We start from the raw sequence: 22,382 nt of genomic DNA, 5'->3' as shown, positions 1-22,382 counted from the left end.
GGGAACTAACTAGATCCCACATGCTACTACTAACACCTGGTGGAGTCAAATAAATAAATTAAATAGATAAAAATAAATATTAAAAAAATAAAAACAAAAACGGTTAAATAGTAAATTTTATGTTATGTATGCTGCTAAGTCGCTTCAGTCATGTCCGACTCAGTGCGACCCCATAGACGGCAGCCCACCAGGCTCCACCGTCCCTGGGATTCTCCAGGCAAGAACACTGGAGTGGGTTGCCATTTCCTTCTCCAGTGCCTGAATGGGAAAAGTGAAAGTGAAGTCGCTCAGTCATATCCGACTCTTAGCAACCCCATGGGCTGCAGCCTACCAGGCTCCTCCGTCCATGGGATTTTCCAGGCAAGAGTACTGGAGTGGGGTGCCATTGCCTTCTCCGATGTTATGTATAGCTTGCCACAATAAGGAAAAAAAAATATATATATATACAATTTAGTAGAAACAGATTAAAAAAGGCCACGAGTGATACTTTCAGGGTGATGAAAATGTTCTAAAGCTAGATTGTAGTTATAGCCACAGAATTCTGTACATTTATTTTTTTTAAAAATCGCTGAATCATATACTTATACGCCAATAAAGCTGTAAAAATAATATTCAATGTAAGCTGAGTTAGTGCTAAGTTGTTTCAGTTGTGTTTGACTCTTTGCAACCCCATGGACTGTAGCCCGCCAGGCTCCTTTGAGTCCATGGGATTCTCCAGGCATGAATAATGGAGTGGGTTGCCATTTCCTGCTTCAATGTTAAGCTGGTCACACACAAATTCCTCTCCAAAAAGAAAAACAAAAATTCTGTAAAATTAATGTTGTATGTTGTCTTTTAACACCTAATCAAACTTTTCTTCTTTTTCCAGGCTTCAAATAATAACCGTATTTCTTAAGTATCTACTTAAAAGCCAAACATGCTACTAGACACTTTATCATGTTTCCTTATTTAAATCTCAACAAGTTACTAGGTGGTATTATCTCTACTTTAGAGGTGGAAAAAATGTCAAATCAAGTATCCTAAGACTGCAAAGCTTTAGACAGTGAATCTAGAATTCCAATGCATGTCTAGCTCACTTCAAAAATCTATTACAGGGCTTCTCTGGTGGCTCAATGGTAAACAATCTGCCTGCCAATGTAGGAGACATGGGTTTGATTCCTGGTCTGGAAAGATCCCACATGCCATGGGCACTGCAACTAGAGTGTAGCCCCTGCTCTCCACAACTAGAGAAAAGCCCACAGAGCAACAAAGACCCGGCATAGCCAAATATAAATAAGTAAAACTGAAAAAAAAATCATCCACACTAAAAAAAATCCTAAAAAAAAAACCTCTACTATATATTTTACAGCTATTCCTCCCCACCCCGCCAAAAAAAATCTATTATACAGTATATCTCCCTGCTCAGAATGAAATAATCTTAAGAAGCAGTGTTATGGATTCATGCATTTGCACATGCATCCAACTCATCCATCCCCCACAGACATTAAGTATATACAATGTGCCAAGTTGTGGGTTAGGTACTAGAAGTAAAGGTGAAAAAAAGACCAGGTTACTGTCTTTAACAATTTTATTCTGATAGGAGACAGACGTGTATGTAACTAAAGTACTTAGATGTACTTTAGATAAGTACTTGGATGTATTTAGATAAAGAACTCATTATCTCTGACTTTGCTATATCCTGGTTTTTCTTCCTCACACTGAATTCAATTCATCCAGAGGCAAAAGCTAGAAGCCTGGAAATCATCCTTAACTTTTCCAGACTCTTAAATCTAAGTCACTAAGTCCTATCAACTCTATTACCTTCCCCTCAATGAGAAAATTTAGCCATTACCTTGTATAAGGGATGTTCCCAACACAGGGATCAAACCTGGGTCTCCTGCATTGCAGGCGGATTCTTTACCTTCTGAGCCACCAGGGAAGCCCTAAATGAGACAACAGGTAGTGCTGGCATGTTGCTATTGGCAGCCATCTTGGTCATGAGGGAAGGTAGTTTGCAGATAAAGCAGATGCTGTGCACAGGAGAACATTGAGAGGAGAGCTAATTACATAGCTGTGCCACCAAATCAAACTACTCTGAAGCTAGTCCTGTTACACAGACCAACAAATTCCTTTAATGTTTAAGCCAGTATGAACTGATTTTCTGTTACCTAAACCGAAAATAGCCAAATGGATAGACAGCTCTGTCAGAAGTGCTGAAACGAAATCAAGGTGGAGATACCCAATAAACAAGTGAATATATGGTACACGAACAAGAGCACCAGAGTTCAGGCCAGAGCTGGAGATAAATATTTGAACAGGTAAAGAAGATAACTGAAATAATGTATGGGGATGAATGAAATTGAATATACAGTCGGAAGGAAAAGAGCCAAGGATAGAGCCTTGGGCAATACCTACATTTAAGGATTGGTTGGTCAGAGGAAACTAAGAGAGCTAAGGGAAAACTAGGAAAGCGTGACACGTCAACAAATTAAAGGAGAGTACTTGTGTCCAACAATTACAGCAGAAAAATGTCCAGCTTTAAATTCACTGCTAATTGTTGTAAAAACATAAGAATGGCCAGATGGTGACACAGCTTTAGAGTCATACTTGTCCAATTTTCAACTCACTGTTACCCCCAAATCAAAATACAGGTCTGCAGTGAAGACTTTTAGAAGATACTGAGAGGGAAGAGGATGGAGGGATAGAGGTGAGCAAAACAAATTAATACCTACTGAGTTGACTGCTATTTAATAGGCAATATATAAGGCCCTGTATATGTATTCCCTCATTTAATCCCATTAAAGTTATTCTTAGTGAACTAAACATTATGGATTGGGCTTCCCTGATAGCTCAGTTGGTAAAGAATCCACCTGCAATGCAGGAGACCCTGGTTCAATTCCTGGGTTGGGAAGATCCCCTGGAGAAGGTATCAGTTCAGTTCAGTTCAGTCGCTCAGTCGTGTCCAACTCTTTGTGACCCCATGAATCACAGCACACCAGGCTTCCCTGTCCATCACCAACTCCCGGAGTTTACCCAAACTCACGCCCATTGAGTCGGTGACGCCATCCAGCCATCTCATCCTCTGTCATCCCCTTCTCCTCCTGTCCCCAATCCTTCCCAGCATCAGGGTCTTTTCCAATGAGTCAACTCTTCGCATGAGGTGGCCAAAGTATTGGAGTTTCAGCTTCAACATCAGTCCTTCCAATGAACACCCAGGACTGATCTCCTTTAGGATGGACTGGTTGGATCTCCTTGCAGTCCAAGGGACTCTCAAGAGTCTTCTCCAACACCACAGTTGAAAAGCATCAACTGTTCGGTGCTCAGCTTTCTTCACCGTCCAACTCTCACATCCATACATGACTACTGGAAAAACCATAGCCATGGAGGAGGAAATGGCAACTCACTCCAGTATTCTTGCCTGGAGAATCCCGTGGACAGAGGAGGCTGGCAGACTATAGTCCATGCGGTCATAAAGAGTCAGACATGACTGCAGTGACTTAGCATGCATGCAAACATTATAGATACAGTTGAAGCACCCTGTGTAACTTTCCCACCAAACCATTCTACCCTCCCTTCTTCCCTCCTCAGAGAAAGGCATTATAATGGATTTGTTATCATTCTATTACATATATCAGTTCAGTTCATTCAGTTCAGTCACTCAGTCGTGTCCGACTCTTTGCGATCCCACGAATCTGTATCCATAAATAATATATAGTATGGTTTGTATATTTTATTTGTTTAGGCTGCACCACACACATGCAGGATCTTAGTTCCCTGATGAGGAATCAAATCCAGGTCCCCTGAAGTGGAAGGGTGGAGTCCTAACCACTGGACCACCTGGGAATTCCTTAGTTTGTGTAATTTTAAAAGTAGCTCTTGTATGTATCCTTTTTCATTTTGCTTTTTTAATGCTTAATTTTTTAATATTTAAAATTTATCCAAGTAAATATATGAAGCTCTAGTTCATCTGTTTTAACTACTGTGTAGAATTTCATAGTAAAAAATATTTGATTTAGTAATCCTCTCTCCAGTTCACCATTTAGACACCGATTTGTTGATGTTAAAACCAGTGCTGTGATTTCCACTTCTGGTCAAGATGGTGTAACACAGGCTGGATATGCCCGCTCACCTGAAACAAAAAACCTTTAGACAAAACACCTGAAACAAGGTCTTCAAGACATTGGACATGAGGCTGCCAAGGACAGTGATCCCAGAGGGAGAGGAAACAAATGTAATAAGCTCTATAACTCACTTGTTTACTGCCATAGGAGCATTTCTAGGACACGATGCAGGGATGGGAAATGAGGAGAGCCAGGCAGACTCCTGAGTAAAGAGATGGAGATGATGGTGTAAGGGCATAGTGAGACAAAGACAGCTACATTTCAAAAAGGACAAAGTACCACAGAAGTTAAGAGCTGCAGAAAGATGGCTATCATAAAAAAGACAGGTGAAGTACTGAGCATGTAGAGAAACTAGAATCTTCACACACTGCTGGTAGGAATGTAAAATGATAGTCACTTTGGGAAATTGCTTGGCAGTTCCTCACAAAGTTAAACATAGGGTTACGATATAACCCAGCAATTCCAATGCTAGGAGAACCAAAAACATTATCTCTACACAAAAATCTGTGCACGAGTGCTCACAACAGCATTATTCATAATAGCCAAAAAGTGGAAACAACCCAAACGTCCATTAACTGATGAACAGATAAACAAAATGTGGTATATTCATACAATGGATATACAGTCATTGTATAAACACTGTATGATAGCCATAAAAAGGGATGAAGTGCTGATACATGTTACAACATAGATGAACTCTGAAAACACTATCCTAAGTAAAGGATGCCAGTCACAAAAGGCCCTATATTGTATGATTCCATTTATATGAAAAGGCAAATCTATGGAAACAAAGTAGCCAGTGGTTGCCTAGAGCTGAGGAGAGGGGCAAAATAGAGAATGACTGCTAAGGGGTAGGCGGGTTCTGTTTGGAGTGATGAAAATGTTCTAATCTTAGATTGTGGTAACATTTGCACAACTCTGACTAAACTAAAACCACTGAACTGTATATAAATGGATGAATCTTATGGTATGTGAAATATATCTCAATAAAGATGTTTAAAAACACAAGGGATGATAATAAGAGCAGATTCAATTATTAAAGGAAAATAAAAGACTAGTGAACCAGAAGACATAGAAACAAAAATTATCCAAAATCAAAGAGAAAAAAATAAAAAAAATAAAAGTCTCAGGGGACTAGAGGACAACTTGAAGCAGCTAAGTATATAGATAACAGGAGTCTCTCAAAGACAGGAGAGAGATGAAGCGCACAGAAAAAAATACATTAAGAAATAATGGCCAAATGAATAAATGCTGAAAACTATAGATCTACAAATCCAAGAATCTCAACAAACCCCAAGCACGAGAAACATGGGGGGAAAAAAAACCCCACACCAAGGGACATCATAATCAAATTGCTCAAAACTATTATAAATAGACTTCCCTGGTGGTCCAGTGGTTAAGAATTTGCCAGTGCAGAGGACACAGGTTCAATTCCTGTTCCAGGAAGATTCCACATACCTTGGGGCAACTAAACCCCTGCACAGCAACGACTGAAGCCTGCACACTTAGAGTCTACGCACTGCAATAAGAGAAGCCACAACAATGAGAAGCCTGAGCACAGCAACGAAGACCCAGTGTAGCCAAAAAAAAAAAACCAGAACTACTACAAAATCTTGAAAGCAGCCAAAGTGAGAGGGGAAAAGATATGTTTACATGTAAAGACAAGGATAACATCAGATTTCTTGATGGAAACAATGCAAAAGAGAACACAGCAACATTTTTAAAATACTGAAAGAAAAAATATCTGACAGTCTAAAACACCATACCTGTCAAAAAGTATCTTTTAAAAACAAAGATGAAATAAAGACTTTTTCAGTGTTTTAAGTTTTCCTTTATCAATCTTCTCCTTTACAATTTATATTTATTTGTGTCATAAAAGTTCCACTAGGACCTCCCTGGTCATCCAGTGGTAAAGAATCCATCTGCCAATGCAGGGGACATGGGTTCGATCCCTGGTCTAGGGATACTCCACATACCTTGGGGCAACTAATCCTGTGTGCCACAACTACCGAGTCCCAGCTCTGGAGCCTGCAAGATGCAAACTACTGAGCCCACACACCACAACTAACGAACCCAAGCACTCTAGAGCCTGGGCTCCACAATAAGAGGAGTCACTGCAGTGAGAAGCCCTCACACTGCAACTATAGGGTAGCCCAAGCTCACAGCAACTAGAGAAAGCCCTCGTGTAGCAACAAAGACCCAGTGCAGCCAAAAGTAAGTAAATACAATTTTTTTAAAAAGTTCTTCTAATTATAGCCTCATAGCTTATTTTGTCTGGAAACTATATACATAGTTCTGCTATACATAAAGTAGGTAAGCAACAAGGATTTACCATGTAGTACAGGAATTATATTCAATATCATACAATAAACTATAATGGAAAATAATCTGAATTACTTTGCTATATACCTGAAACACAGTACTATGAATCGATTATACTTCAATTTTTAGAAAAAGTATTATTAAATACAGTCACCATGCTATATATCACATCTCAATGACTTATTTTATAACTGGAAGTTTGTAGCTTTTGATCCTATCCCCTCATTTTTTGTTTCATTCCTCCCACCCCACAGGCACCACCAATCTGTCCTCTGCACCCAAGAGTTGGTGTTTTTGTTTTGTTTAGATTCAACACATGAATGAGATTATATAGTATTTATCTTTTTCTGTCTGACTTACTTCACTTAGCATAATGCCCGCAAGGTCCATCCATGTTGTCACAAATGGCAAGATTTCCTTTTTTACGGCTAATAATTCCATTTTGTGTGTGTGTGTGTACATATACATATAACATTTTGTTTACTATTCATCCACTGATGGACACTCAGGTTGCTTCCATGTCTTCACTATTGCAAATAATACTGCAAAAAACATGAAGGTGCATTATCTTTTCAAGTTAATGTTTTTGTTTCCTTTAGATAAATATCCAGAAGTGGAACTGCTGGATGATAATGGTAGCTCTAGTTTCAATTTTTTTTTTAGGAAACTCCATACTGTTTTTCAAAATGGCTGCACCAATTTACCAACAGTGCACAGGATTCCCATTTCCCATCCTCACCAACACTAACTTCTTGTCTTTTTGATAATAGCCATTAGCCATTAGAACAAGCGTGAGATAATATCTCACTGTGGTTTTGATTTGTTATTTCCCTGATGATTAGTGATGTTGAACACCTTTTCACATACCTGTTGCCATCTACACAACGTCTTTTTCTTTTTTGGCCTTCAGGGATCTCAGTTCCGCAAGCAGGGACTGAACTCATGCCACAGCAGTCAAAACCTGGAATCCTAACCACTAGACCGCCCAGGAATTCCACATCTGTTTGTCTTCATGATCATTTATTCTTACTCTCCTTCACTAGTATCTACTCATGTTCCTAATTCTAACTGTATGCATGCCCTTGGGTTCAATTGTGTACCTTTTCTCTATCTGCACTCACTCCCTACCCTATATATAATCTCATATATTCCACATAATCTCATATATTCCTATGGCTTAAAAAAGCATCTATACGCTAATTCTCAATATTCCTAGACTTTATCCCTCCTCTAAAATTTTTTTTACATATATTCAACTGCCTACATGATATCTTCATTTGGGTGTCTAACAGGCATTTTATGAACTTATGTCCAAAACTGAATTCATGAACTCCCGGGATAAAAACTTTCTCTTCCCCTAGTGTTTCCCTCCTCAGTAAATGACACCACCATTTAACCAACTGCTCATATGAAATTCTATGCAGTCGTTCTTCGCTCCTCTCACACCCTACATGCATTCCATCTGTAAATTCTGTCAGCACTCCTTTTTAGATATATTTCAAATCCAACCCCTTATCACCATTTTCATGTTATTATTCTAGTCCAAGCTATTGTCATCTCCTGCTCAGACTATCGTAATTTTTTAAACTCTGCTTCTGCTCCTGTCCTTCTCAGGCTATGTTCCATGGAGAAATCAGAGTGATCTTTCTAAAATTTAAGTGGTAGCGTATCATTTCTTTGCTCAAAATGCTTTAATGGCATCTGTGATGGTTTACAAACACTGTCTCCCCAAATTCTTTGAAAGTCCTCACATCAAGAGATGGTGGTGATGGGGATCTATGTTCCCTTCTTTTGAATCTAGGTGGGTTCATGACTGTTTCAATCTGTAGAATACAGCAGAAGTGATGCTGGGTGACTTCTGCCACTGGGTCATAAAAAGCAATGCAGATTTTGTCTTATTCTCTGGAACACTGAAGTCTGGAGACCTGAACTACTTTCTGAGAAGTGTAATTTCCCTGAGGCTGCCAAGGTGTGACGAAGCAAAGCCTCAGGGAGAGGTCACACATAGACACTTCAGTTGGCAGGTCTACCCTTCAAGTCATCTTAGCCCAGGCACCAGACATGTAAGTCAATGAGCCTTCAGATGATTCCAGCCCCCAACTAATACCTCTTCCCTACTTTTGCAGCTTTCCAGCTGCAGCCCCAGACACTGTAAAGCAGAAACAAGCCATCAGGGCTGTGCCCAATTTGAATGAATTCCTGACCCACAAAATCCAAAAGCATAATAAAACAGCTGTCTTAGTTTAGGGTAACTAATTTGTTATATATACAGCAATAGTAACCAGCAGAGCACTGCAAGTCAGTATCATAGCCTATAAGGCCCTACATAATTTGGCCCACTATCTTTTGACTACATCTTCCAATACCCTCTCATTGCTTCCTTTCCAGTCTGTTTAGTCTCCCTGTTCTCTCCTGTTAGCCATGTGGCTTGCTCCCTTATTTCCTTCATATCTCAGAAAGACTTTTCCTAATACATCTACTAGGGAAACAAACAACAACAAAAACAATTATCACCTTTCATCACTACTCTGTAACCCCTTAAAAAGTTTTATTCTTCTTGGTAATTAAGACCACCTGGCATATTAGGCTTATATATGTTGGTCTGTTTCTCATCCACTAAAATATAAGCTCCATGGAACACTTTTTTTCTTCCTATTTTATTCAGTGCCTGGCCCATAATATATACTAGATAAATACCTGCTTAATAGAGGACCACAATCTTCACTTCTTAAGATATTCTAGTTAGTTCTTTTTTTTCAAATCTGTCTCTTCCAAAGTATTTTTTCTTCTCTTCTTAAATCTCCGTATTTAATAGTTTAAATACATTTATTTTATATAGTCAATGGCTCTATTATCTGAAGTTTTCAGTTCTTGCTGCTTCCTGTTGTATCTGTGACTTTTGTTCATAGTAAATGAATTGTTTTCTTGTGCTTTTTGTTATTTTTTTAAGAGCACCCTGTCTTCACTAGGACTTTATCTGTAAGAATCCTCTATGGTTTGGACTGTGGACCTGTTCCTCCAGAGCAGTTTTTCATGTGCTTCTGCCAGCTACTGCAAAGATATATAAAGTGTTCTGAATAATTTTTTGTATTTGTTTCTCAGCTTAGTGAACTCAGACAAAAATAATTTAAATCCATTTGAGTTTGGTTCATACTTAAATTTTCAGGGGAGATTTCCACCCACCTCTAGTCAAAGCCTAGGATGAGACAGAAAATTTTTGTTTCCTTGGAACTAGGGGATGGAATTTGTTGTGGTCACCTCCCTTCCCTGAACATGAGCCTTTAAGGCTCCTGGCTTTGTTAGGGGATTCTCACCTCTACTTCTGTTTCGTACAGGCCTAAAATGTTGTCTCTTGGACCCCTCGTGAGCATTAAGACCAACCAAGTCTTTTAGGGACTTCCCTGGTGGTCCAGTGGTTCAGACTCCACGCTTCCACTGTAGGGGGCCTGGGTTCGATCCCTGGTTGGGGAACTAAGATCCTGCATGCCGCACAGCGCGGCTGGAAAACAAAAAAGCAAGTCTTTTGGTTACTGAAACTAGAAAAGCCCCCCCAGAACTGCCACAGCATTAAGTCACATGCACACTGCTCATTTTTAGTTCCCTTTTATTTTTGTGGTCCCTGAGAATTTTCCTTACTTCTTTCAGTTCAGGTTATGTGTTTAAAAAAAAAAAAAGTTTATCCTACCCAGCATCACTAGGTGATGTTTTGTAATGGAATTGCAAACAGTTTTAGTAACATGGTGTGCCATATTTCAGAGTCAAAAAATGATGGTCTCAAAATTTTAAATTTATTTTCATAATAACTAGGCTCAGAGCAGAAAGGCTTCCCAGCTTACAATAAACAAAACAAGACCAAAGACTACTAACTGCAAAGAGAAAAACACAGCTTTACCAACAGAGAGATCTTGCTGTCACCTTAATCCAGGCATCTAAATCGGCAGTGTAAATAGTGAAACAATCAGATACTATGTGCCTCTTAATGTGATGCAGTATGAAGACACAGCATCTCCCATGAAGTATTTTTCCAAAAACACATAAACTTTACATTGAAGTCCAGTTTACAGGACACACAGAGAATCAGAGAATAAGCTACATGATACCATACAGAAACAATATGACAAATCTACAATGTGGAACATGCTGCAAATCAGCTAGTCTGGTTTCTTCAAAAGCTGACATTAAAAACGTGGAAGAGAGGACTGAAAACTATTCTAGATTAAGAGACACTTCAGTTCAGTTCAGTCGCTCAGTCGTGTCCGACTCTCTGCGACCCCATGAATTGCAGCACACCAGGCCTCTCTGTCCATCATCAACTCCCGGAGTCTACCCAAACCCATGTTCATCGAGTCGGTGATGCCATCCAACCATCTCATCCTCTGTCGTCCCCTTCTCCTCCCGCCCCCAATCCTACCCAGCATCAGGGTCCTTTCCAATGAGTCAACCCTTCGCATGAGGTGGCCAAAGTATTGGAGCTTCAGCTTCAACATCAGACCTTCCAATGAACATCCAGGATTGATCTCCTTTAGGATGGATTGATTGGATCTCCTTGCAGTCCAAGGGACTCTCAAGAGTCTTCTCCAACACCACAGTTCAAAAGCATCAATTCTGCGGCGCTCAGCTTTCTTCACCGTCCAACTCTCACATCCATACATGACCACTGGAAAAACCATAGCCTTGACTAGACGGACTTAGAGACATACCAAATACAAGGTATGATATTTGATTAGATCTTGGTTTAAAAAGAAAATATACAAAAGATATTATGAGAAACAACTGGGGAAACTCCAAGTGGACTGGGCATTAGATAGTATTAGGGAATTACTATTAATCTTGTTAGGTGTGATAATGGGACTATGGTTGAACAGAAAATTGTCCTTGTTTGGAAAAGCAACTATATTAGTTTTCTATGGCTGTTACAGCAAATTACCACAAACTAAGTGACTTAAACAGTACTTTTTTTTTTTTTTTAATATTTCTTTACTTGTTTGGCTGTGTTAGGTCTTAGTTGCAGTACATGGGATCTTCGTTGTCTCATGCCAGATCCTTCATTATGGTGTACAGACTCTCTAGTTATGGCATGCAGGCTCAATAGTTGTGGTGCATGGGCTCAGCTGCTCCGTGAGATGTGGGAGTTACCCAACCAGGGATGGAACCTGCATCCCCTGCATAGCAAGGTGGATTCTCAATCACTGGACCACCAGGAAGTCCCTGAACAGTACAAATTTATTATCCTACAGTCTGGCAGTCAAAAGTCTAAAATGGGTCTCACTGGACCAAATTCAGGCCATCAGTAGGGCTTCTTACACTCCTCCTGGAATTTCTAGAGCAGTATCTATTTTCTTGCCTTGTCTAGCTGACCAACTGCTTTTCTTGGCTCATGGCCACTTCTCCATTTTCGAAGCCATTAATGTTGGGCCCACTCCTCATGTTGCCATATTTCTGACTTTCTTTTGCCTAAAATTTTCCATTTTTAAGAACCTTTGTGATTACACTGGGCCCACCTGGATAATCCAGAATAATATCCGTATTTTAAGGTGAGCTGATTAACAACCTTAATTCCATCTGCTGTCTTAACTCCCCTTTGCCAAGAAACTGAACATATTCAGTCATTCTGGGGATGAGCATGTGGACACCTTGGGGGAGGCAGCATTATTCTAACACTGCCATCTTCAGTATCAGGTGGGCCAAAATGTTCGTTCAGGTTCTTCCTACATCTTAACGGAAATATCCAAAAAAACTTTTTGGCCAACCTAATATTTAGAGGTAAAGTCTAAAACTTACTTTGAAATGATTCAGCAAAAATGTGCATGTTACCTATCAATAAAGCAAATATGGCAAAATATTAATTGTTGACTCAAGACAGTAATCACAGGACTTCCCTGGTGGTCCAGGGGTTAAGAATCCACCTTGCAATGTAGGGGGATGTGGGTTTGATCCCTGGTCTGGGAACTAAGACCCCCATATGCAGCAGAGCAACTAAGCCCATGTGCCACAACTACTGAAGCTCACACACTGCAACTAGAAAGCCCATGTGCCACAACAAAAGATCCCACGTGCAACTAACACCCGACGGAGCCAAAAAAAGAAAGACACATCAGATGAGAAATTTGGACTCCTCACTTCTTGCTTGTATATTTAAAAAAGAATGAACAGTATGCTTTATCAGTTCAGTCGCTCAGTCATGTCCAGACCCCATGGACTGCAGCACACCAGCCCTCCCTGTCCATCACCAACTCCCGAAGCTTGCTCAAACTCATGTCCATCGAGTCGGTAATGCCATCCAGCCATCTCATTCTCTATCATCCCCTTCTCCTCCTGCCTTCAATCTTTCCCAGCATCAGGGTCTTTTCACATCAGGTGGCCAAAGTATTGGAGCTTCAGCTTCAGCCCTGTCCTTCCAATGAATATTCAGGACTGATTTCCTTTAGAATTGAATGGTTTGATCTCCTTGCAGCCCAAGGAATTCTCAAGAGTCTTCTCCAACACCACAGTTCAAAAGCATCAATTCTTCAGCCCTCAACCTTCCTTATCGTCTAACTCTCACATCCATAAATGACTACTGGAAAAACCATAGCTTTGACTAGATGGACCTTTGTTGGCAAAGTAATGTTTCTGCTTTTTAATATGCTGTCTATGTTGGTCAAAGCTTTTCTTCCAAGGAGCAAGCATCTTTTAATTTCATGGCTGCAGTAACCATCCGCAGTGATTTTGGAGCCCAAGAAAATAAAGTTTGTCACTATTTCCATTCTTTCCCCATCTATTTGCCATGAAGTGATGATGGGGCGGGATGCCACGATCTCAGTTTTTTGAATGCTGAGTTTTAAGCCAGCTTTTTCACTCTCCTCTTTAACTTTCATCAAGAGGCTCTTCAGTTCCTCTTCACTTTCTGTCACAAGGGTGGTGTCATCTGCATATCTGAGGTCACCGATATTTCTCCCATCAATCTTGATTCCAGCTTGTGCTTCATCCAGCCCAGCATTTTTCTGCTTTATAACTTTTTACAAATAGAACTTAAAAATATACACATAGCTCTGGCTTGCCTTTGCTACCTTGCCTTGCCTTTCCTTTGTGTTCTTTCATAGAACAAAGATTTCCTTTTCAACTGTTGCACTTAAGTAGTTGCATATTAATGAAATACGTAAAGGTTAGTCATCAAATCTACTATATTCATCTATTCAGGTTCAAAAGTGGAGGGGTAAAAAGGAAGAAAAGAGTGATATAGGGAGAGCTCAGACTACAGAATGCTATAGTGTTCAGAATGGGGCAGTCTTAGTAAACAAATCCTTATGAAAATTATAAACAGTGTAGAAACTATCATCTGTTCTTACATTTTAAAAGGGAAAATCCTGGTTTGCTTTCTACCATGGGAGACATCAGCCACAGGTGTACCAACACCTGTTCACCTGCAGATAATGTGTTGCTGTGCTGAATCACTCAGTCACGTCCGACTCTTTGTGACCTCATGAACTGTAGCCTGCCAGGCTCCTCTGTACATGGGGATTCTCCAGGCAAGAACACTGGAGTGGGTTGCCATGCTCTCCTCCAGGGGATCTTCTCAACCCAGGGATCGAACTCAGATCGCCCACATTGCAGGTGGATTCTTCCATCTGAGCCATCAGGGAAGCCCAGATAATATGTTAAATATCTCCAAATGAGAGAATCCAACAACACAGAAAAAAAGTTGAGGAAATGAAAACCTCCATCTCAATGAAGGGACTCAAGTGAAGATTTTCCTCAAATCAAACTGTTCTGAAGCATCTAGTATGTACATAGCAGTAAGAAGTACAAGCAATCAGAGGATTAATTCAAGGATCATACAGTAATTGAGAAATCTGGAGATGTATTTACCCTCAGAGAAAAACTGACCTAGTAATAAGTGTTAAAATGTGGATGACTTCAAGGATAGACTCTAGGTTTCAGACTAGATAGCTGGTTTCTTCCCCCTTCTGGCGAGATTCTTCTTGCTTCTGCCACACAAGTTACACAAATGTGAGGAGGAATCCTTTCCTCTATCAACCTTATTCTTTCTCTTGTATTCTGTATTTATAATAGACATCATTTTTTAAATTAAGTTAGAAACTCTGAAGTCATGTGAGATGACTCCTTCCTACTTCACTCATTCAACCAATTAATTTTTTCATAGATTCTAATATACATATTTTTTCTCTATTTTAACCTCTGGTATCAGGGTGTATCTTATAACCAACAGCATTTAACAAGTGACAGTATTTCTTCTTTCTTATTGGTTTATAAACTATTGATATATCTTAAAATCAGTGGCATCTTCACATCTGCAGCAACGTGGATGGACCTAGAGATTCTCGCACTAGGTCAGACAGAAAAACACAAATACCATATGATATCACTTATATGTAGATTCTAAAGTATGACATGAGTGAACTTATTTACAAAACAGAAACAGACTCACAGACATAGAAAACAAACATGGTTAACAAAGGGCAAAGGGGGTAAGGGAGGGATAGATTAGGAGCTTGGGATTAGCAGATACAAGCTATTATATATAAAATAGATAAACAAGGTACTACTTTATAGCACAGGGAATTATATTCAGCATCCTGTAATAAACTATAATGGAACAGAATATGAAAAAAATACATTTTTATGTATAACTAAATCACTCTGCTGTATACCAGAATCACAAGAATGTAAATCATCTACACTTCAATTTAAAACCAAATATCAACAGCATCTTAGAGTCCATGAAATACAATATTTATGAAATGCCTAACATTTATTATTAGTATTTTTCTAGGCATTGAGATACAACACTGAACAAAGTCTCTATCCTCATGGACTTCAATCTAGTGGGGAAAAGAAACAATGAACAAATTAACAACATGAGCAGGTAAAGTAGAGATAAGATCCCTGAAAAAAGTTAAGCATGAAAAGGGGATGGAGTGTCAGATGGGAGGAAGAGACTATTCTTAAAAGCAGAATTGGGAAAGTCCTATCTAAAAAGATAACATTTGAGCTAAATCCTAAGTTAAATGGAGAAGTGAGCTCTGCATGAATCTAGAAGAGAATATAACAGGTAGAGAAAAAAGCAAGAATGCTGCTTGAGACAGAATGGTGCTTAGCATATGGCAGAAACAGTAAAAAGGTAAAGATGAAGTGCCATATCCAAGAAGGAGAGTGGCAGGAAACGAGGTAGGAGAGGTAATCCAGGGGCCAAACCAAGGATATATCTTGAAAAAAGAGCCAAGAGAAATGTTGGTGTACTGGGTGAGAAAAAGAAGTAATCAAGTATTACTCCAACACTGTTATCTCCACAATGAATGATGATGCTTTTTATGAAAATGGTGAATAATAATATGTTTGGAGGAAAAACGAAAAATGTAGTTCTAACATGTTAAGTCTGAAATGCCTATTAGACACAAGTCTAGAGTTAAGAGGAGATGTTTGGCTGAAGATACAAACTCAGGAGTGATAAACATACAGACAGAATTTAAAGTCATAGGGTACACAAAATCATTTAAGAAGTGAACGCAGGGACTTCCCTGCTGGTCCAGTGGTTAAAACTCCACGGTCCCAGTGCAAGGGGGGCATGGTTCAATTCCTGATCAAGGAACTAGATTTCACAGGCCACAGCTAAGACCCAGGGCAGCCAAATGAATAAACAACGAAAAAAAAAAGGAGAAGAAGAAGTGAATGCAAAAAGAGAGGAGGTATCAGGGCTGAGCTTTGGGGAGTACTCCAACATTTATAAATTGAACAGAATATCTAGCAACTAAGATTGAGGAGTGGTCTGTGAGGTAGGAAGAAAACCAGGAGAACATGGTGTCCTAGAAGCCAAGTGCCTTTTCCCCTACAAATCTATCTGTCTAAAAGATCTAAATATCTCTGGAGTCTCTCCATTCTTTTCAACTTCCCTGCCATCCCTGAGTTCAGAATATCATCTTTTCTCTCCTAATCTATAGCAAATATTTTAAAAGATCTTATGGTCTCAGTACCTAAGTCCCTCACCCCCACCTTTCATTTTCCATATAGCCAGTAAAGTGATCTTTAGAAAAAAGGAAGAATCTAATCTTATTACCCCATCTTTAATATCAAACACTCCTCATTATCGACAACACTAGCACACAGGTCCCTACATCATCTTGTCCCAATTTACCTTTGCAACCTTATCTTCTGCTACTCCTGCTCTTAAGTATTTCATAAGCTAGGCACAACTACATAGTCTTTCATTCTTCCAAGCTCTTCTGTATGCTACTTTCTTTCCCTAGTAAATCCTCCAACTCTTACTTTAAGACTACACAGATACTTCTTTTATTAATAGGGTGACAATATGTCTTGGTTACATGGGACAGTCCCAATTTATACCTGGTGTACCCTCCTGATGGTAACAATGATCCTTTCACCTTTAATAGTGTCATTTTGGATGGTAAATTAGATGGTTGTCCTATCTATGAAAACTTCCCTGTTGCCCTAGGCAGTTTTTTCTCCCCCTGTGTTCTCAAACCATTTTTGAACATGTCAGTACCTGTCTCATTACTGAATTACTTGTCCTTTTCCCTTAAAAAACTGTAAGCTCCCAGGGGTCTGGAACCTTATGTATTACTCATTTTCTTATCTCTTGCACCTAATCTGTTCATAAAATGCAGTCAAAAATGTCTAGTTTCAAGGAACTCTATCTCCTGTAAATACTCAGAAGAGAAGGTAGTCAGGGGAGAGAAAGGGTATGGTATTGGGCAGCAAGCCTGAAACTGGGAGCCAGTCGGGAGAAGGGGTAATCTGTTCCAGGATTAACAGCAAAGGACAGATACAAGAAGAGGACAAGAAACTTCAACTCAAAAGAGGGCCTGCCACCAAAATGTTTTCAATCTATTAGAGAAATATGTTATACTTTCAAAAATTCTTCTTTCAGATATTACAAAGAAACATTCCAAAGTTACATGTTTAAAAAATATAAAAAAGCTACTGGAGTTCAGAAAAAGCCTGCACAAGTCTAGGAAAATGTTTATGAAGCTGGAATTTAATCAGCTCAGGGATACTTCCATCCTTATGGGGCAAAGATATAACTGAACAGTAAGCTCCTTACCATATCTCTATTTCTCTAGTTGCCAACAAAGTCCCTATACAATAATAATATGTTTAATAAATGCTTCTGATGATTAATATAACTTACATTAGTTTTTTTAGTTTGCAATGTACTCTTCTTACACACATTACGTTTTATATGAGGACAACATCTCTGTAAGACAGGCAGAGTAGTAAAACTGTCTCAATTTTATAGATGAAGAATCAGGCCTCCTGGGATTTGTAGAAGAGACTAGGTTTCTAGCTTGCCAGTTTCAACACAAACTCATCTTCACTTTCTGAAGAGCAATGCTACTGAAAGTGTGGTCCACAGACTGGTGCTGGTCCATGAACTGTTTATTACCACTCTGCAACAAGATAAGCATAGAAATTCAGAGTAAGCATTTAGAAATTTTTATTTTAATTTGACAGAGTAATTTTGTCTGTTGAATCTAACAATAAAAAATACTGGGCTTGAATTTGGATACCTCTTTTCCAGTAATTCATCTCATTATATTTACAAAAGTATTGGTCTATGCTATCTATATTAGAAAACCAAACAAAAAGTTGGTCCTTCATCACAGATGGTTTGGAGAAGTATCATTATAAAGGGCAATGTAGATCAATATGTCACTCATGGATGGAACTCAACAACTTTAACTTTGTCATTTTCCTTTTACTTTATACCCATGTTTTGCTAAGTATCATTTTAGACCCTGTATCAGAATTACTTTAGATACGTGTTTAAAATAAATCCTCCCAAGCCCATTTCAAAATAATGAACTGGAATTTCCCAGTGAGGGCCAAGAAATCTACATTTTATCATGTTTTCCTGGTGGTTATTAGGCACTCCATATAGTTTAAGAATTATTGTTCTAAATTTTCATAATAGAAACAGGCAAGTAAGTAACCTAGGAAATATATAATTAAACAAAGGAATAGAATGGGAAATTCTTCAAGAGATGGGAATACCTGCCTCCTGAGAAACCTGTATGTAGGTCAAAAAGCAACAGGTAGAACTGGACATGGAACAATGGACTGGTTCAAAACTGGGAAAGAAGTTTGTCAAGGCTGTATACTGTCACCCTGCTTATTTAACTATATGCACAGTACATACATCATGTGAAATGCTGGGATGGACAAATTGCAAGCTGTAATCAAGGCTGCTGGGAAAAATATCAATAACCTCAGACATGGAGATGACACTATCCCAATGGCAGAAAGCAAAGAGGAACTAAAGAGCCTCTTAATGAAGGTGAAAGAGGAGAGTGAAAAAGCTGGCTTCAAACTCAACATTCAAAAAACTAAGATCATGGCATCCGGTCCCATCACTTCATGGCAAACAGATAGAGAAAAAAATGGCAACAGTGATAGACTTTATCTTTTGGGGCTCCAAAATCACTGGGGATGATGACTGCTGTCACGAAATTAAAAGACACTTGCTCCTTGGAAGAAAAGCTATGACAAACCTAGACAGTGTATTCAAAAGTAGAGACATCACTTTGAGGACAAAGGTTTGTATACTTAAAGCTATCGTTTTTCCAGTAGTCATGTACGGATGTGAGAGTTGGACCATAAGGAAGGTTGAGTGCTAGAGAATTGATGCTTTCAGACTGTGGTGCTGGAGAAGACTCTTTAGAGTACCTTGGGCAGCAAGGAGAGCAAACCAGCAAGGAAATCAACCCTGAATAGTCATTGGAAGGACTGATGCTGAAGCTGAAGCTTCAATACTTTGGCCATCTTATGCAAAGAACCGACTCCTTGGAAAGGATCCTGATGCTGGCAAAGATTGAGGGCAGGAGGAGAAGGGGGTGACAGAGGATGAGATGGCTAGACAGCACCATCGACTCAATGGACGTAAATTTGAGCAAACTCCAGGAGATAGTGAAGGACAGGGAAGCCTGGTGTGCTGTGCAGTCCATGGGGTTGCAAAGAGTCAGACACAACTAAGCAACTGAACAATAAGGAGTTAACCACATTTTTCCAATCTCCTTCAGAACTTATCTATTACACTCCATTCTTCTTTGGGCAAAGTAGAGAAAATGTAGGCTTTCTTTAGGAATGTTATACTTAAAACAATATTTAAATACTTAAATAATACTTAAAAGAAGAAAACAAAAAAATTTTCTGTTTTATTTGAAGGCACCAATAACAACAGATAATAGGAGAGAGGAGTTTTAAATGGTTGTGACTTTTCACACTACTCTGAAAAACATGATCTCTTAAGGTCCATTTCATACACACTACTCAGGAGAGCCTCTTCTCAGATAAATGGTTTTTCCAAGTGATATATTCACCACACAAATTTGAAAACAGTTGGTGGGGGGAGCAGTGCACTTCAACAGGAAGTAAAGTAACATGGTGTGTATTGGGGACAAAGGAGCAGGGGAAATAGTAGAAAGGTGAATAACATTTGAGTGAGGCTAAATATCAAAACTGTGGGCTAAGAACCATAGAAACAACACTTCATTTAACTCTCAAAACATTTCTATGAATTCCATATTATCTCCAGCCTATGATGAAGTAATTGAGACTTAGAAAGGCTAAATATACCTGTCTAAAGTCATATAATACATAGGAGCGTGTGTGCATGCTCAGTCGTGTCTGACTCTGCAACCCCATGGACCATAGCCCACCAGGCTCCTCCGTCCAAGGAATTTTCCAGGCAAGAATATTGGAGTGGGTTGCCATTTCCTCCTTCAGAGAATCCTCCTGACCCAGGGATTGAATCTGCATCTCCTGCATTAGCAGGTGGATTCTTTACCACTGGGCCACCTGGGAAGACCCTACAAAAACATAGGAGAGCCATGATTAAAACCTATCACTACACCAAGGAAGTGGGTTTTCAACTCTTGTATCAATTTTGTTTGTTTGTTTTTGATGGTGGTCACTTGTAACATTCTGTTCCATCAGTAAAGTCATGACTTATTCAATTACTGTCTGCCATAGGTGAGTGTGAGTGGTAGTCGCTCAGTTGTGTCCAACTCTCTGCAATCCATGGAATTCTCCAAGCAAGAATACTGGGGTGGGTTGCCATTTCCTTCTCCAGGGGATCTTCCCAACCCAGGAATCGAACATGGGTCTCCTGCATTGCAGGCAGATTCTTTACCATCTGAGACACCAGGGAAGCCTACTATTAAGAAACATTTCTAAGTATAAAGACAGGTCAACTTAAAAAGTATCAGCAGATACATACTTGACTTTATTTTATAATATATAGACGATACATTAGAATATGTAATGAATCCATACACCTTTTCCAAAGGAATACACGAGACAGAAGTAGCAATAAATTATAAATGACAATCATCAATCAGATGAAATAATTTAAATAAAGCTTCTCTCTCTCTCGAAGAGATGGGGACTGGGCAAGTGGTCATGATGGAACTACAATGTGCTTTTAACTTTGTAAGAAGAACAAAATTCAGCTCCGTGTTGCTGAACATAGTTCTGTTTTTGCCAAATAAATCTTCTACTTCAATTGCTGTTCGAATGCTTTATTAAAACTCTGCCATAGGTACAACATATGAGAACAGTAGCACACACACAAATTATTTACCATATACACACTCTCATAATCAGAGTAGTAAAACCAGAGATACTTTAATTCAGTGGCCTGTGAGGGTAACCACTTTTTTGCACTTTGAGGAAACAAAAGCTGGGGGGTGGTCATGAAAGGGAAATGGCAGTGATCTGTAAGCCCCAGGAGAGTCTCACAACTGTTTTTGGCTTCACAAAAATTTCTCCAGAATATCCCAAGGATATTCACAGCTCTGTATACTAAATTAGTCATAACAGAGAAGGGAGAATGTTATAAGTAGTAACCCGCCAGAATTCCACAAAGAGTAAGTCTAACAAGTTTCTCTTAATGAAAATTCTTGTACTTTAAAGGGGCAAACATAACCATACAATTAATTCTACCTCAACGGGGCTTCAGAGATTAAAAGGCTCATGCCTACTACTTGCAAATGTGAGCTGAATGAACTGCAATTTGACTTCCACCAAACTGGAAGCAAATTGTATTTCTAGGTCCTGCGAGAGATCACAGAGAAATGGTTCTGTACTCCACATCTCCAAACTACCCTAATGCACACCAGATAGCCAAGCTCCTTCCAAGCTATCTAATGCTTCCTACAGCCAACCATTTCCAGCAACTCACTCTGCACTTTCCTAGGATGGAAAGTTTCCTAAAGGAACTTAAACATATACAAACCAAACTGCAAAACAAATTCCTCAAACGGGGGTAAAACCCCTAAGGAAAGACAAAATGGCTATAGAGTATGTTAGATGCAACCAAGAGTGAAGCTATCTCCTAATGTACCATTTTACTGGATCATCTTAGACACTTCCATATAATCCTAGAGATAACAATCTCTGGAATTCATCACTTGATGGAATAGAAAAGCTTGTGGATGAGGGCTTGAGAAGAGTATGAATCAATATGAATATCTAAGCTCTATTAATTATTTTTTTTCTTTAAATATTTATTTTTATTCATTTGTCTGCACCAGGTCTTAGTTGTGGCATGTGGGATCTAGTTACCCGACCAGGTGATTTAACCCAGGCCCCCTGCATTGGGAGCGTAGATTCTAAGCCACTGGACCACCAGGGCAGTCCCCTCTATTAACCATTTCTCATTAAAAGGAGGTTTAGAAAACAGGGAACCAAGAGAGACCACCTGATCTCTGCATAGGACACAGAACACAGCATAGCTTATACCACAATATATCTAGCAATATTCTCAATCATAGGTTAGAAATTAACGTGACACAACTATAGAAGACACTGGCAGATTACTAGTGAGTTGACCAAAATGTTCATTTGGGTTTTTCCAGGCACTGTCACAAACATCATTAAAGCTGTTACAAAGCCCCAAGTCTGCAAAGAAAGAAGCTGAGATCCAAAGAAACCATAATTCACTTT

At 39.2% G+C, this 22,382-nt stretch overlaps 1 protein-coding gene across 14 annotated transcripts in view; it reads right to left on the bottom strand.

The window, feature by feature from the left end:
* Nucleotides 1–22,382, bottom strand: part of GATAD2B (GATA zinc finger domain containing 2B) — a 74,878-nt gene that overhangs the window by 13,536 nt on the left and 38,960 nt on the right. For 6 of the 14 annotated variants that reach the window (XM_081494853.1, XM_081494863.1, XM_081494855.1 and 3 more), the window contains one exon: nucleotides 17,569–17,827. The exons of 4 other annotated variants lie outside the window; for them this stretch is intronic. In XM_081494853.1, the coding sequence (XP_081350979.1) occupies nucleotides 17,569–17,609 (41 nt within the window). In that variant the 5' untranslated portion in view covers nucleotides 17,610–17,827. Of the gene's footprint in view, nucleotides 1–4,231; nucleotides 4,303–13,750; nucleotides 13,879–17,568; nucleotides 17,828–20,012; nucleotides 21,389–22,382 lie in introns of those variants that run through there. 4 more of the 14 variants (XM_081494852.1, XM_081494857.1, XM_081494860.1 and 1 more) reach the window with 4 other exon arrangements.

Source organism: Giraffa tippelskirchi, chromosome 5, assembly GCF_054371585.1.
Source record: "Giraffa tippelskirchi isolate mGirTip1 chromosome 5, T2T-mGirTip1v1.2.pri, whole genome shotgun sequence".
NCBI classification, from domain to species: domain Eukaryota; kingdom Metazoa; phylum Chordata; class Mammalia; order Artiodactyla; family Giraffidae; genus Giraffa; species Giraffa tippelskirchi.
The sequence above is the reverse complement of the archived record's forward strand: the minus strand, read 5'-3'. Positions and strand labels throughout refer to the sequence as shown.